This window comes from Pipistrellus kuhlii, unplaced genomic scaffold (assembly GCF_014108245.1).
Source record: "Pipistrellus kuhlii isolate mPipKuh1 unplaced genomic scaffold, mPipKuh1.p scaffold_m20_p_11, whole genome shotgun sequence".
In the NCBI taxonomy this organism is placed as follows: Eukaryota; Metazoa; Chordata; class Mammalia; order Chiroptera; family Vespertilionidae; genus Pipistrellus; species Pipistrellus kuhlii.
Genome location: NW_023425416.1, coordinates 38,340,917 through 38,356,098, shown reverse-complemented (window position 1 = coordinate 38,356,098; position 15,182 = coordinate 38,340,917). Strand labels below are relative to the sequence as shown.

At 33.0% G+C, this 15,182-nt stretch overlaps 1 protein-coding gene across 9 annotated transcripts in view; it reads left to right on the top strand.

Moving 5' to 3' along the window:
* The window catches only part of SLC4A7 (solute carrier family 4 member 7), a 91,856-nt gene that overhangs the window by 70,410 nt on the left and 6,264 nt on the right, over positions 1 to 15,182 (top strand). For 8 of the 9 annotated variants that reach the window (XM_036431642.2, XM_036431651.2, XM_045579329.1 and 5 more), the window contains 7 exons: positions 2,381 to 2,542; positions 2,710 to 2,961; positions 5,491 to 5,559; positions 7,056 to 7,229; positions 9,665 to 9,796; positions 12,329 to 12,426; positions 14,851 to 14,958. In XM_036431642.2, coding sequence (XP_036287535.1) covers positions 2,381 to 2,542; positions 2,710 to 2,961; positions 5,491 to 5,559; positions 7,056 to 7,229; positions 9,665 to 9,796; positions 12,329 to 12,426; positions 14,851 to 14,958 — 995 coding nt within the window. The remainder of the gene's footprint in view (positions 1 to 2,380; positions 2,543 to 2,709; positions 2,962 to 5,490; positions 5,560 to 7,055; positions 7,230 to 9,664; positions 9,797 to 12,328; positions 12,427 to 14,850; positions 14,959 to 15,182) is intronic. The other variant, XM_045579328.1, reaches the window with a different exon arrangement.

Sequence of the window (15,182 nt, the reverse complement as noted above, 5' to 3'; positions counted from 1 at the left end):
CTCTCCAAAGAGCTGATCCTTGAAAGGAAACATTTATTCCCACATATATAAAAAGAATGACAAGATGAAAAGTTGCAAATGGACCCGTTTAGGAAATAAGGAAGTAGGTATCAAAGCTAGTCCATTCTGGAGAATGAATGAAAATATCCATGGTGAAGAGTTGAGAGACATTAAAAAAATTTGACCTTGTTCTCATAGCTGGAGTTCATGATGTTCTTTCCAGGCAAAATAAACCTTCTTTATTCCCTTTTAAAGAACTAAATCAAACTTGAATTTTTGAGTAGCAAGGACATTCTTGTTCAATTTTTAGGATAGTATATCTGACAGGAGAGAATCAAATATTTTCCCATAAGAAAAAGGATACTCTTTGTGAACATCCACGAACCCTTGATTTTCAATAGCAAACACTTAATTCTTTTGTGTACAATATACTGTGTGCATGATGTAGCACCTAAAATATTTTCCCGTCTAAGTTAGAGGTGGCAGCTTTTGAATAATTTCTGAAATTTATTCTTAGAGTCAAGTATTTGTGTTACTGCTTATATTTACATTTAGCAGGTTAGCTGACTTCTTTCAGAAGCAGAAGGTTTAAAGGTGATTAGGAATAAGGAATATAATGATAATTTTAGTATGTTTTATCTTTCATTGGGATAAAAAGAAATAATATTATTTTTAAAACCAGCAATCTCCAAAGTAGAAGGCATGGATAGAAAATGACCCACCAAGATTATTTAGAAATTTAATTTATATTTTTATCTAAAAATAAGAAAAATTAAGCCTTATACTGTTCACTACATGAATTTTACTCTATGGATAATGAAACATTAGTAACATAACAGGTAAATGAATATAGAACCATTGGGTATATGTGCTCACTTTTATTTATAAAAAACTTTTGATATGTTTGATACGTTTTGTATAATTTAAAAAGTTTGGAGACCTTTATTTAAAAACATACATGTTTGAGCCACTAAAGATTTTAGGCCAGGAAGAGATGGCTATATGAAAGTCATTCTATTTTTACCAAATCGTACAAATAAATGAAACTCTAAATTAATATTGGTTCAAAATATTGATGTATTTTCCTGTAGTCATAGCTCCATTTCCTGATTCAGATTCCTAAATATATACTTGTTATTCATTTATTGATCTAGTTTTCAAGTAGTAGACTGATTTTCAGGGGCATAAAATATACTTGGGGAAACAATTTAAGGAACTCCTTAAGAATGTAAACATATAGATAAAATATTTTATATAGATAAAACATTATATAGATAAATATTCAATATTTTATATGAAGCAGTTTAATAAATAGCAGTGTAGGAACATTTGAATACCTGAATTAGAAAATATTAAATTTCCTTTTTGTGTTGACAAATGTTTTCAAAAAGAAAAAACAGGCTTAATAAGAAGTCTAGGTAACAACAATGTGTAGATTTTAATATCGTTCAAGAATATTAAACTCTTACCATCTTTTAAAAATTTTTGCTATAAAACAAATTTTCCATTATAGCCTTGAAATTATTAGCATCTGATAAGTAAAGTGCCAGATTTTTGTCAGTAGATGCTTTGAAAAATAGTGTCCCTGAGGCCCAATTCTTAGTACTGACTATGTCAATATCACTAGTCTGCAGATTTCCAAAGCAGTTTAGTTTAGAAGTTGATTTAGTAGGTTGGTTGATTATACATTTTGAGATAGGTAGGAGCATGTCAAAATGACACCACTTCACTTATCTGTTCCTGCATCGCAAACCTCCCAAAGCATAATGCCCTTAAGCAATCGCCCTTTATTTGTTCATAAATCTGTGCCACTGGGACTAGGTTAGCTGGGTAGTGGTCTGTTCTCTTACTAGTGATATTTTGTATGGCCACAGAAATCAGTTGTCTTGATGAGGGGCAGAGTGATCTCCACATGCCTGGGACCAGGTGGCTGAAACAGCTGGGGTGGTTGCCTCCTGTCCCTCTCTCACTACATTGTGTCACATCCTGAAGAAAGCTTATCCAGGTGCATCCAGCAGCTTAATCTCAGGGATCCGAGAGGGTTAGAAAAGAAGCTGCAAAGGTCCTTTCAGATCAAGACTCAAGACACCACACTCTGTCACATTGGCCTTATTCTGTTGGTTCAGCCCAGATTCAAGGGGGGGAAATAGACTCCACCTCTGCATGGAAAGAGTCGGACGTGGGACCCGAGTCTAGGGGTGGGAAAAGACCTTGTGGCCATCTTTGCAAATAACTCATTGTACATACCAAGATTTAATCTAGTGCTTTCTGATCCCTTGGGCATTTTTCTTGGAATAGACACAGTTTATGCTGTGGGAATTTTGTGCAATAGAAGAAGGAAACTTTTTTCTTTTAAAATTTATTTATTTATTTTTAACAGCCTACTGATCCAAATAGGGGCTGGATTATAGACCCATTGGGAGAAAATCCTTGGTGGACCTTATTAATAGCCGCTGTTCCGGCTCTGCTTTGCACCATTCTCATCTTCATGGATCAACAAATTACAGCTGTAATCATAAACAGAAAGGAGCACAAATTGAAGGTACCGTTAAATTTTATCTCAAAGTATTGTAATTTCTTGAAGACTTTGGAGTGTTTTTGAAAAGATGTAAAGGGAAAACGAATTCATTCTCTTTATGAGTAGTATAGAATTTTAACCTGAAAGAAAAATGTAGACTTATAAATGTTCATGTCCATTTCTCTTTCCAGAAAGGAGCTGGCTATCACCTTGACTTGTTCGTGGTTGGAGTTATGTTGGGAGTATGTTCTGTCATGGGACTTCCATGGTTTGTGGCTGCAACAGTGTTGTCAATAAGTCATGTCAACAGCTTAAAACTTGAATCTGAATGTTCTGCTCCAGGGGAACAACCCAAGTTTTTGGGAATTCGTGAACAGCGGGTCACAGGACTGATGATTTTCATTCTAATGGGCCTGTCTGTATTTATGACGTCAGTACTAAAGGTAACATCCCTTTATGGCAAATGTTTTAAGATATTCTTTATTGTAAAATTTATGCCTGGTAGTATGAAAATGAAACAAAGTATCTAAAATTAATTTTATTTCCTAGATTTTACCTGGAAAGTAATACTTTTGGCATGGTGTTTAGAATAGTAGGCATTTCAGTATTAGATGTATTCATTTAAAAAATAATTTTAAAAGGGTAGAATTAAAATTAAAGATTACAGAGTTTTGGAAGGAATTAATCCATGACTTATGATTTAAAAGAAAAGTACAAACAGAGGATGTTAAAAGCATAAATAGAAAAAGAAATATTGAAAAATGGATGAAACTGAGTTATTTGATCAAAATATAAAAATAATATTGCTATTAATTAAATTAATACATTTTCCTAATAAAATAAATAAAAAAGTAGTAATAGCAAGCACTTAATAGAAAAATATGAATAGTTAATAATATAAATGAATTATGTAAGAATTTATACTTTGTCTAACATCTTTAGTCACATCTGCTTGTTGCCATACACATCCTATTGAATCTCGTTGATTTAAAAAGATAACGATAACCATAGCAAACACAGCTAAATATCTAATCTGAAATTTTCTATCTATCCTGGAAGAGCTCAGCTTCATTTTTCCCTTGATCGCTGTAGTCATTTTCGTTGTAAATAAAATTACTAAGTAAAAAGTTGCATACCATTTATAAACTAGGATAAAGCTCGGAGTACATAAATGTGTGTGTATGCTGTATAGTAATGAAAAAAAATAGATAGTTAAATACTAGAATTCTTTGGCCTCTTTTCATGCACTTTCTAATAGCCTATTAATTCGCCAAATATAATAATAAAGAGAATGCATTGTTGTCTCCTTTTAAGAACTTGCCAGTCTAGTTGGTGAAACAGATAGGTAAATGGGCCATTACTGCGCAGTGGTGAATTATTGTTAGAAGTGCTTGGGACAGAAGGAGAAACTTGTGGTCTTATGAGGATGCCATTCTCTATTGTTGAAGGTGCCCTTTAATTTCTTAAAGTTAAAAATTTTTAAAGCATTAATTGCATATAGGCAGAGCAAGTCAAGTAGAATATCAAGAAAGCTCTAAAATGAAAAGCTAGTCCTGTTATTTTTCCTCTTTCTGAAAGGAAATATCCAGAGGTAAACTCATTTTACTTTTTTGTCTTTTGAGTTATTTTGGCAGTTTCCACCATTATAGTTTTTAATACTTTCATAATCTTGTTTTTCACTTTATTATCTTTAGACTGGATGTTTTTATCAAAGACTGTGATTTCCAAAGTCTAGCTCAAGGGTCTCTAGGAGTTCCTGACACCCTGTCAGGGATTGCCAGATCCTTTTCTTTCCAATCATGTAACTATATGAGGCTGAATTTTCTTCATCTCCTTCAGCCAGAGTGACATATTGCAGCAGATTGAATGTACATACAGCTATGAGAACTTATTGGTCTCTCTTAAGCCACCCACTGCAGAGATTTTACAGAAATACAAAACAATGCTACTCTTCTTAATTTTTTTAAAATTACAATTTTTCCTTAAAAATGTCCTTTATATTAATTTGTAATGGGTTTATTATTTTAAAATGAATTTAAAATAACTATTTAAAAATTGCTTTTAATTCTCAATATGGTGATTATCTATTTCCCCACATAGCTATATGTGTACACTGTATGCATCAATATCTTTAATTTTTAGGGGCTTTTTTTCATTCTGTTTTTTTTTGTTTTTGTTTTTGTTTTTTCTCTTTTCTTAGCATTTTAATGTTGCTTTATGGATAAAATATTTTCCTGAAATTTCTGGAGTATATTGATTAGATTTTCTCCAGGTTTCTTAGGAAAGACATACTAGGTTGTTAGTAGCTCTTAGGTCTTTTTCCTCACAGCTCTCTCTCCCTTGGATGAGAGTGATGACTGTGGTTTTGAGGAAATGAAAGGGGTCTGTTGGTAGTGTCCTGTATCATGCCTAGGCATGGACTAGGTAGGCGTGATTTGGGATCCTCCTAATTGCCAAAGAAATAATTTTCTCTTGGGGGGATGGGATTCAATTATTATATTCAGTAAATGCTATTGAATGGTAGTCACTGTAGGGGTAGTGACGGTAAATAACAATGACTAATGCTGTTTGAGTGATAGTTATATATACCACTTGCTTTTTTAATCATTTTATGTATTTGAAACCCTTTAATTTTCACGGTATTCTGATACAGGAAAGCACAAAGTAGTTAAGGCTCAATAAGAAAGAGGCTAACTGAGTCTTTAAGTCAAGTAGTTGGATTGTAATGTTCAATCTCTTAACCACTGAACATGCTCCCTCCCCTTTTAGGAAGGAACATGGAGAAGATAAACAAGTTTCAAGGAGGTTATTGCCTACTAGCATTTCTCTTATTTATAGAAAATTTAGATCTCATTACTGAAAGGCCATGTAATTCTGTCTCAGTAGGTTTTTGGCAACTATGCCTTTGTGTACTTATTGCTGAGAAATTGTTTTAGTAGCATGGGTTCTGATGATGGTCCTTTCACTTACAGTTTATTCCAATGCCTGTGCTCTATGGTGTTTTCCTTTACATGGGAGTATCCTCATTAAAAGGAATCCAGGTAAGTCATAAATATTTAATGATTTTGTAGAAAAACTTAACAAATTCTTCATTTGCAAAGATTATTTTTATGATGGTAGTGATTTATTCTCAACTCTAATATTTATTCTCAACTTAACTGGTGATTTCAAATATACATTTTCTTGTGACTATTGGCTTACTGCACATTTCCCCCCCCCAAGAATGAGGTTATGAACTGATATGGTCCTAACTATTTTTAATTGAAATCTTTGAAAGGCCTCTATGTTTGAAGACTAGTATATTATGAAGGGAAATAAAAAGGATGGAATGGGAAAAAGGCTGTTTCTGATATGCTGAACAATAATTTCTATGTTTACAAAGAAAAGGTAGATATTAGTTTTCCATTAAAAATGGTAATACCTGCCATTGGTCTTTAAGTCAAGTAGTTGGATTGTAATGTTCAATCTCCTAACCACTGAACATGCTCCCTCCCCTTTTAGGAAGGAACATGGAGAAGATAAACAAGTTTCAAGGAGGTTATTGCCTACTAGCATTTCTCTTATTTATAGAAAATTTAAAAAGCTAGTACAGGAATTATTTTCTGTGATCCTTGAAACATCATTGGGAAGCAGGGAAGGAAGAAGTACTAATTTTGTAAATCGGGAAACAAATTGAGGGACTCAATGAGGGTTCTTAACTAAGCAGTGGAGCCAACCAAGGCTGGAACCCAGTGATTTAGCTATTGTTTTGTCTTATTTATAGTACTTCCTGGAGAACAACCCAGTGAAATTTACTAAAATTTATATCAATCTAACCTTAGTGTAAAATATTTAGCACATAAAGCAAGGTTAGTACCACATGACCACCTCCTGTAATGAAAAGCATATTGTCTAAAGTTGCTGGCAAGCCTTCTCAAGGGCAGCATCTTGATTTTTTTTTAAACACTGTCCAGTATCTGCTCTCCACTGGCCAAGAAATGATCTCACTAACTCACTTTTTTTTTTTTTTTTTTTTTTTTTTACAATAATTATGTGAGGTAGGTAGAGGGCTGATCTTATTCCAAGTTTATAAATGAGGAAATGAAAGCTCAAAAAGTCCAAGGAATTTGCTTACAGTTTCCTTTTCAGTGGGTGAAAATTGGTAATTGTTACCTGAGGTTATTTTTATAGAATTGGTAACATTAGAAACTTATAAGGTTGTTACTGTTTTGTTGTACATATTAGGAACAAGTTGAAAGATTAAGTGACTCCTGCATTTGATTATAGCACACAAATTTATATAAATATTTCAGTTCCCTAAAGTAAAGCATTTTGGCTTGAGTTTTCAGATTAATTGCATTGCCCTGATTCCTCCCTCCCTTCTCTCTCCCCCTGGGTTCAGATGCTGTATCCTGAAACATTCTCCTGTACTATCTGAACAAGAAAGTTAGTTTCAATCACAAAACTTTGAAGTTGAATGTATTTTTTTTTTTAAGGTAGCAGAAATGATATTTTTGTTGAAAATGTTTTCTTGTTTTGTTTTCCATTCCACACATAGTTTTTCGACCGTATAAAATTATTTGGCATGCCTGCTAAGCATCAGCCTGACCTGATATACCTCCGTTACGTGCCTCTCTGGAAGGTCCACATTTTCACGGTCATTCAGCTTACCTGTCTGGTTCTTTTGTGGGTAATCAAAGCTTCGGCTGCTGCAGTAGTTTTTCCCATGATGGTAAGTTTTCTTTTTCACACTTTGTTACTAATTAATAGCATCTTTATGTTTCATAGTAATTATTAATATTTATAATTGACCGTAAGAAGCAAAGTAAACCCATTTTAAGTACCTTTGGTGATTTGAAATAGGTATGAGCCCTTTCTACTATTAAACTAATAATTTTCAAGATCCTATTTTTTTACTTTCTATACTTTTGTCTTGTTTTTTAATCTTTGAGCTGTAGATACCATTTTGTATTTTTAAACAACTTTTAAACAATGTTAGGATATTTTATGGAGTAAATATGATAGCCAGGTATAATAAGCAAAGTAACCAGAACAACTTGATGAATTCAGGACTTATTGTAGTAAAAATTTTTGAAGAATATTTGTTATAATTCAGTCTTCGAGAGTAGCTTTTCAAAGATAGGGAAACCAAATCGTAAAAGAAAGATATATTCGACCACATGGTAATTAAATGTTTTATATGTCCATGGTAAAATCAGATTGTGAACTTGGAAAAAACATTTGTAACAAATAAGGCAGATAACGTGTTTTTGTCCAACTACACAGAACTCTTATGAATTCTTGACCAAGTCATAAAAACCAATTGCAAATAGGCAAAGGATAGGAAATAATAAAAACAGAAAAGGGAATCCAAACAGTGAACATTTGAAAACATCTTTAACCTTATTAACAGTTAAAGAAAAGCGGACTGAGTAAAAACATGTCTTTTTTACAAATATAATTGGAAAGTTATATTTTACAAATATAATTGGAACCTAATGCTAAAAATGGATTCTCTCATGCATTGCTCAAAGATTTTTTTGTTATTATCTCTACTTATATAATGTATGTAGTACAAAGTCATCATAAAAGTTAATCTTTTTTAAACTGTGAAGATGCTGTGCTTAAACTGCTTTAGTGTAAGGAATTTATATAAGAAAAGGTTAAAAATGCCTTTACATCTTTTCTTTGAGCAGAAAGACAGAGGGGACTCAGTTCCTTTGAAGTATTAGGTCTAGTAATAATTAATGTCGTTTTCTAATACTTTTTTAAAATCGAATTTATTTAAACAATACAACAAAATTTAATCAACAATATAGTTGCCGTTGTTTTCTACTACTTGTGCCCAATGCTCAGGAAGCATTTTAATCCCTCTGTTGTAAAATTCTTGTGATTTTGATGCAAAAAATTCGGTCAATGCATTTTTGAGGCATTCTTCATTATTAAATTTTTTTCCAAGAAGAAAGTTTTGCAAAGAACGAAACAAATGGTAATCGGAAGGGGCAATATCAGGAGAATATGCAGGTTGAGGGAGAACTCCCCATTCCAACTGGCGCAGTTTTTCAGCAGTGATTCTTGCAGTATGCGGTCGTGCCTTATCCTGGTGAAGAATTATGCCCTTCCGATTAATCAACACGGGTTCTTTTTCTCTTAAAGCTTGAGCTAACCTTTCCAATTGGGCACTATACACTGCACTTGTAATGGTTTGGTTAGATGGTAAAAGTTCATAATGAAGAATTCCTTTAAAATTCCACCAAACACACAACATCACTTTTTTCGCATGCAAGTCAGGTTTTGGCGTGGGCTGCGGAGCCTCATTTTTGTCCAACCATTGAGGCCGCCTTTTCAAATTAACATACAGCACCCATTTTTCATCTCCGGTAACAATTTGCTCTAAAAATGGCAAACGGTTTTGACGAGAGAGGAGCGAACTGTAAATTGTGACTCTTTGATTACGGTTGTTGTCGGTCAACTCATGAGGAACCCATTTTCCAAACTTTTGGACTTTGCCAAGTGCATGCAATTGATTGGAAATTGTTTTTTGTGAACAATTTAAAGTTGTCGCAAGCTCTTGTTGGGTAATTTGAGGATTTTGCACCAAAAGAGCTTGAAGAGCTTCTTGATCAAAATTGGACACACAGCCTCGACCACTCTTGTCATCTAATGAAAAATTTCCCTCGCGAAATTTCTCAAACCAACGCTGGCATTTTCTGGCGCTAACTGCATCTTGACCAAGAGCACTACAGATGTTTTTTGCAGCCTCACTTGCTTTTCTTCCTAATTGGAACTCGTAAAGCATGCAGTGCCGAATATGCTCTTCATCCGCCATCTTCATAGCCCTAGTTTTGCAACAAAAACCAAACCAAACACAAACTTTTTCAAGCAAAACTTGTTAATTGCACTTCACACGTTCTGTAGATACCATGTGTTTGAAGGTTATGTCAATACAAGTCAACGCCAAGCAAGATTTTAAACGAATGTTAAAAAATGACATTAATTATTACTATACCCAATAAAAGGGTGCATAAAATCATATTAAAATAAAATTTATAAAGTACTTTTTCTTGTGTTTAATAAATATAATAAAGTAATGTATAATAAATTAATATAATTTATATATTTTTAAATGTTATTTAATTTAATGTTCTCTCCCCCATTTTTTAATAGGTTCTTGCATTAGTCTTTGTACGTAAGCTCATGGATCTTTGTTTCACGAAGAGAGAACTTAGTTGGCTTGATGATCTCATGCCAGAAAGTAAGAAGAAAAAGGAAGATGACAAAAAGAAAAAAGAAAAAGAGGTAAAAACACAAAAATTTTAAATTTACCAAGTAGCAGCCACTATTACAGTCACTTTATGGGAATGAACTCCTTTAACCTGTTAACTAGGGAGTTCCCCTTTTAATTACGCAACATACAACGGGCTCATACTCTTTCACTAGGACGTGTCAGTACATCATGCCCAGTGGTCGTAATTTTATATTATTTTTTTATTTATTTATACTTAATTAAAATAAATGAAATGTATATATTTTTTGTTTATTTATATATAAAGCACAAAGGAAAATACAAAATTACAAACAAATAGAAAAGAATACCAACAAAAAAATGGAAACATCGAATTAAAATATTATAAATTTTACAAACAATTATAAAGATTACAAAAAATATATTTTATTTCTATACACAATAAAAATATAAAAAAGTTAACAATTACAGAACAATAAACAAAAGCACACAAATAAAATAGAAATATTGAGTTTAAAAAATTGAAATATAGATGTAAAAATTCAAAACTCAACTTCCGTGTGATATATTTTAAAACAATTGTTGATACATAGTGCTACCTTACAATCCGGACACCAGTATGTAGATTCTTTCCTAACACCTTTTTTGTAGCAAACTTGGCATTTCCTGGATTTAGTTTTTCCTATATCGCTTTTCATTTGTTCTGGAAAATGCCTTTCAAGTAAGCGTGATGGTTTAGATGTAGAGCTGCTTGTTGATGTCTTTGGGTGGGTTTTTACTATGTTGTTATCTACCAATTTCTCTACACTATCAAAAAGTGTAATCGATCCAAATGACCTTTATCTTTTGTATATAATATATGCATTGAAGCAGCACATATCAATTAATTGTAGAAAAAATTTTTTATAAAATTTTTTTACCCTATTACCGACAGCCATGAAGGCCACCATAACTCCATCTCCCAAATCTACGCCGCCCATATTCTTGTTATAATCCAGGACAACATTCGGTTTTTCTTGCCTTCTTCCTCTCTTTTCAATCATTGTCTTTTCGTCATTATGAATAGAACTGAGCATCAATATGTCTTTTTTATCCTTCCATTTTAAAACCATAAGTTTGTCTTTGATTCTTACATATGTTCATTTTTCTGTAATTTTTTTGTTTTTATTTCATTGGGGATTCCGACTCTGTTTATCCTCATTGTTCCAACAATGTCTGTATTGTTTTGACACAAGACAAAACAATACAGACGCCAAATGAATTGACGTATAGAAATTATCTAAGTAAATCCTATACCCTTTATTCAGTAAGTCATGTGTTAACTCCAAAACAATTCTTGTTGATTGTTTTTCTTGTGGGTAGTTCGAACCATAATTTGTGTCCTTGTCTGTGTATAAAATTATATTTTGTACGTATCCAGATTGGCTTTCACTCAAAATAAATAACTTCATTCCAAATCTAGCTCTTTTTGTAGATATATATTGTTTCCAAGATAAATTCCCTTTCCATAATAAAAGAGATTCATCTACGCATATTTCTCGTTCACATACATAAAAACTTTTAAACTTTTCTGACAAATTATTGATGCTTGGATCAATTTTATATGTTTTTTTATTATATAAAGGTTGGAGATATAAAAAATATAATACAAAAATAGGTAGGTAAGTGTAAGTACATACCCGTCACTGCTCACCCAGAACACGTCCACCACTCTCAATAGCGAAATTATACTGATTCCCTCCATGTCTTAAATTCATGTGGAGACATGTATGGATGACTAATACCTTTGTTGTTCGGAAATATACATCCCGCCCGTTTCAGGGCGCAACATATATTTTAAGGACGTATTCATACGTCCTACCCGTACCCGATATTGTTTCCATTTGATGTATTTATATGTCCCGCTCGGTTAACAGGTATTAAGACCTCCTAAGAGCCTTATTATTATAAAATGTAAGTACTTTATTACCCCCAATTTACAAGTAAGGAAACTTGGAGAGAGATTAGTTAGTAGGTAACTTATTCCAAATATGGTTTTTACCCATTTTACCAACTTGCCCCATCCATAGTCCTGACACAAAAAATACTTTTAAAAAAATTACATATTATGCGGGTACTTAATAACCATTCAGAAGAATTTAGCAGTATGCAAACATAGGTAGCACAGAATAATTCTACATCATAGTCTACAATCTAATTTAACTTTAAATACAGAAGTATATTTTAGGGTACACTTAAATTTAAAATATATATTTTTATTGATTTCAGAGAGGACTGGAGGAGAAAGAGATTGAAACATCAGTGATGAGAGAGAATCATTGATTGGCTGCCTTCTGCATGCCCCCTACTGGGGATGGAGCCTGCAACCTGGTTCATAAGTCGATGCTCAACTGCTGAGCCACACTGGCTGGGTGGTATACTTTAATTTTTACAGCGACATACACAATGACAAAAAAGACTCTTAAGTAAACATCTTTTGACAAAAAATAAAAAAAACTTTAGTCTTCATATGTTGACTTGTAACATGGAAGTTGAGTTGAAATCTTCCGGGAGAAGTAATCTCTGTGTGTGTGTGTGTTCTAAAGGAGGCTGAACGTATGCTTCAAGCTGATGACGACACTGTGCACCTTCCGTTTGAAGGGGGAAGTCTCTTGCAGATTCCGGTTAAGGCCCTAAAATACAGGTGAGATACAACTGTACCTTGTAAAATGTGTTTTATATACACATGTCAATTGCATGAATAAGCTATGTAATGCTTCTTTAAAATACTGGTACCTATTTTTAAAAAGGCAACAGAGTCTGCGTCTGGCATATCAGCTAAAAGAGGGCCTCATGCAATTCTCCTGCTCCTTCCCCTCCCAGGGTATAGACAGGAGCGAAGAAGAAGCTGGACTTGAACCAGAGCTCTGGATTTCTGGGCCAAGTAGACAAGATTTTCTTGTCTCGGCACCTTTTCAGTTTCAGAGAAGTTGAAGGTCAACACACAAGTCTCTGAATATTCTCATTCTCTCAGTAGTACAGCTAGGGTCATTGTGTGCTGTACAGTAAACCTTTGGAATGCATTTTCTGATAACCTTCCAATATACAACTGTTTAGAGGCCCGGGAACTCCTAGTGTCCAAAGGTGTGATTTGGCCACTGGCAGCGAAGGCTCATATTATGGGAAAATAATGAAGTTTCATATTTCATTTGTCATGTGCGCTTTGGGTGATTTATATTTTAAATTTAAGAAGAACTAAAGGTAGAGGTTGGGAAATGTAAACATTTTTTTCGTAAAGATTAAAATGTAAACTTAAAAAAGATTAAAAACCTGCATTATTTATGCACACTACTGATTCCTATTTCTAAATATTTATCCCATTTCTGATTAGCTAGTTAGAGCTCTGCTTTGCTGAATTCAGTAAATGTTTGTTAAATGAATTAATATAATAACTTCGTTGGTTGTACCTCTAAAAAGAGTTTAGGGACCTGCCATGGTTATTAGTGACACTCATCAACTTGGGGAGATTATTTACTATTTAATTTCTGTTGGACCTGCATTAGTACTTTTCTCAGTGTGATTATACATGGGCCTTGACAAATGGAATTTGAGTTTGTATTTAAACTGTGTGATATTGAACAAAAAGAATGGGTGTATATTCACTTTTATTGTTTAAGTGATGACACGAACCATGATCAATGATGCTTTCCTTCAAATTTGAACATCAAGAATACTAGGAATTGGCTGACCTGTTTATCTTCCAGAATTTAAAATTTTAATTACTTTTGGATTACTTGCCATGAAAATCAACGAGATAATTTATAACACCATTTGGAAACTGTTTAGCCCTATACAATGCGAAAGTAATTGTATTTAATGTGAACAGACTTTCCTCCAGATAGTTTTGGAGGAAAACAAAATGTGTACTTTCTTCAAAAAGGTCTTAATGTCTACTGATGGGAAAGTCCTGACTTAGAGGAGGACATTTGGAAACCAAAACGTGCTTCAAGAGTTCTTCTCTTTAGTTATTTGATGTTGGCAACCAAGCAAAGAAACATTTTTTCAGAGCAGGCAGAGTTCCAAGTTGTATTCCTGTGCCATTGTGAATTGGGGCATTCAAATTGTGTGCACTTTTAAAAAGTTGACCTGATGAAGCAGCCATTTCTAGAGACTCTAAAATGATCGTGTCCCACTTTTCTAGTCTTAAATTTAAAATGATAGTACTCGGATTTAAAGAATGAACAAAGCTAGCGCCCTCCATCACATTGTTAATTTAACATCTAACTTGACATTCGTGTTTGTCGCTTTTTTTGCATGAAATGTTTTCCTTTTGCTGGAAAAAAAAAAAAGAGCTTGCAAATATGTTCTGTTAACTTCATGTGTTTTTAGTACTTCCATATTACTTGTGACTGACAACTGTGAGCCCATAATGAATTATGGATAGCATCAATATTGGACTTAGGGTTTGGAAGTAATTTTTTACAGTATTTCAAATAGACATTTGTTTTTTATAATGAGACTGTATTTTGATCTTTTGATTTTCATTTGATTAATTTGATATAACACTTTGATACTAAAAATGTGAATGCCAGCAAAAATCAGTACTTATAAGCCTGTTTTTTTGTATTTCCTATTGAAATATTTTCAGAGCTCTGTTTTCAGTTTTAAAGTGTCACCTTTCCCAGCATTCTTTTAATGGTTTAAAGAGCTTTAAAAAAACATAATCTTAATTTTTTCCTTTCTTTGGATAGTAATTTGAAGAGAATGAAGTTTGTGCCAATTATAAGTTTTCTAATTGGCAGTATTATTTTTATATTTATTAACACAATAATATATTCTTGTATGTTATTTCAATAGTGTACTTATAGCCAAAATGATCATCTTTGGGCATCATTGCCAGTATAATTAGCCTTCTAGTTTTGACTATAAAGAAAGATGCATTTCCTCGTGAGACGTTTATAATGGAACTCCCAATATTCTGATATCTTGCTAGACCTTGGTTTGTGTGCATGGCAAAGAGTTTTTTTAATTTTAAGTTGATGAAAGCAAATATTATATTAATAATAATTACATTATTAATGCTTTTGCAAGTACTGAATACTAATAAAAAAGTGTATTTGTTCTTCAGTGTTGATCCCTCAGTTGTTAACATATCAGATGAAATGGCCAAAACTGCACAGTGGAAGGCACTTTCCATGAATACTGAGAATGCCAAAGTAACCAGATCTAACACGAGGTAGCTGTAACTATTTACGCATTTTCTATCAATAGCCAGTTTTCAATTTGCTTATGGATAGCTGTTCAGTAAAACCATTGTGTTTAACTTAATTTACATAATTTATATTTTCCTTACCTAAAACCAACTTTTCTTCTTCTTTTCCTTCCTTTTTCCTTTCATTTATTAACCCATTATTTTTCTGGATACTGCAATCAGGTAAAAATAGTGATTATTTTATTTTT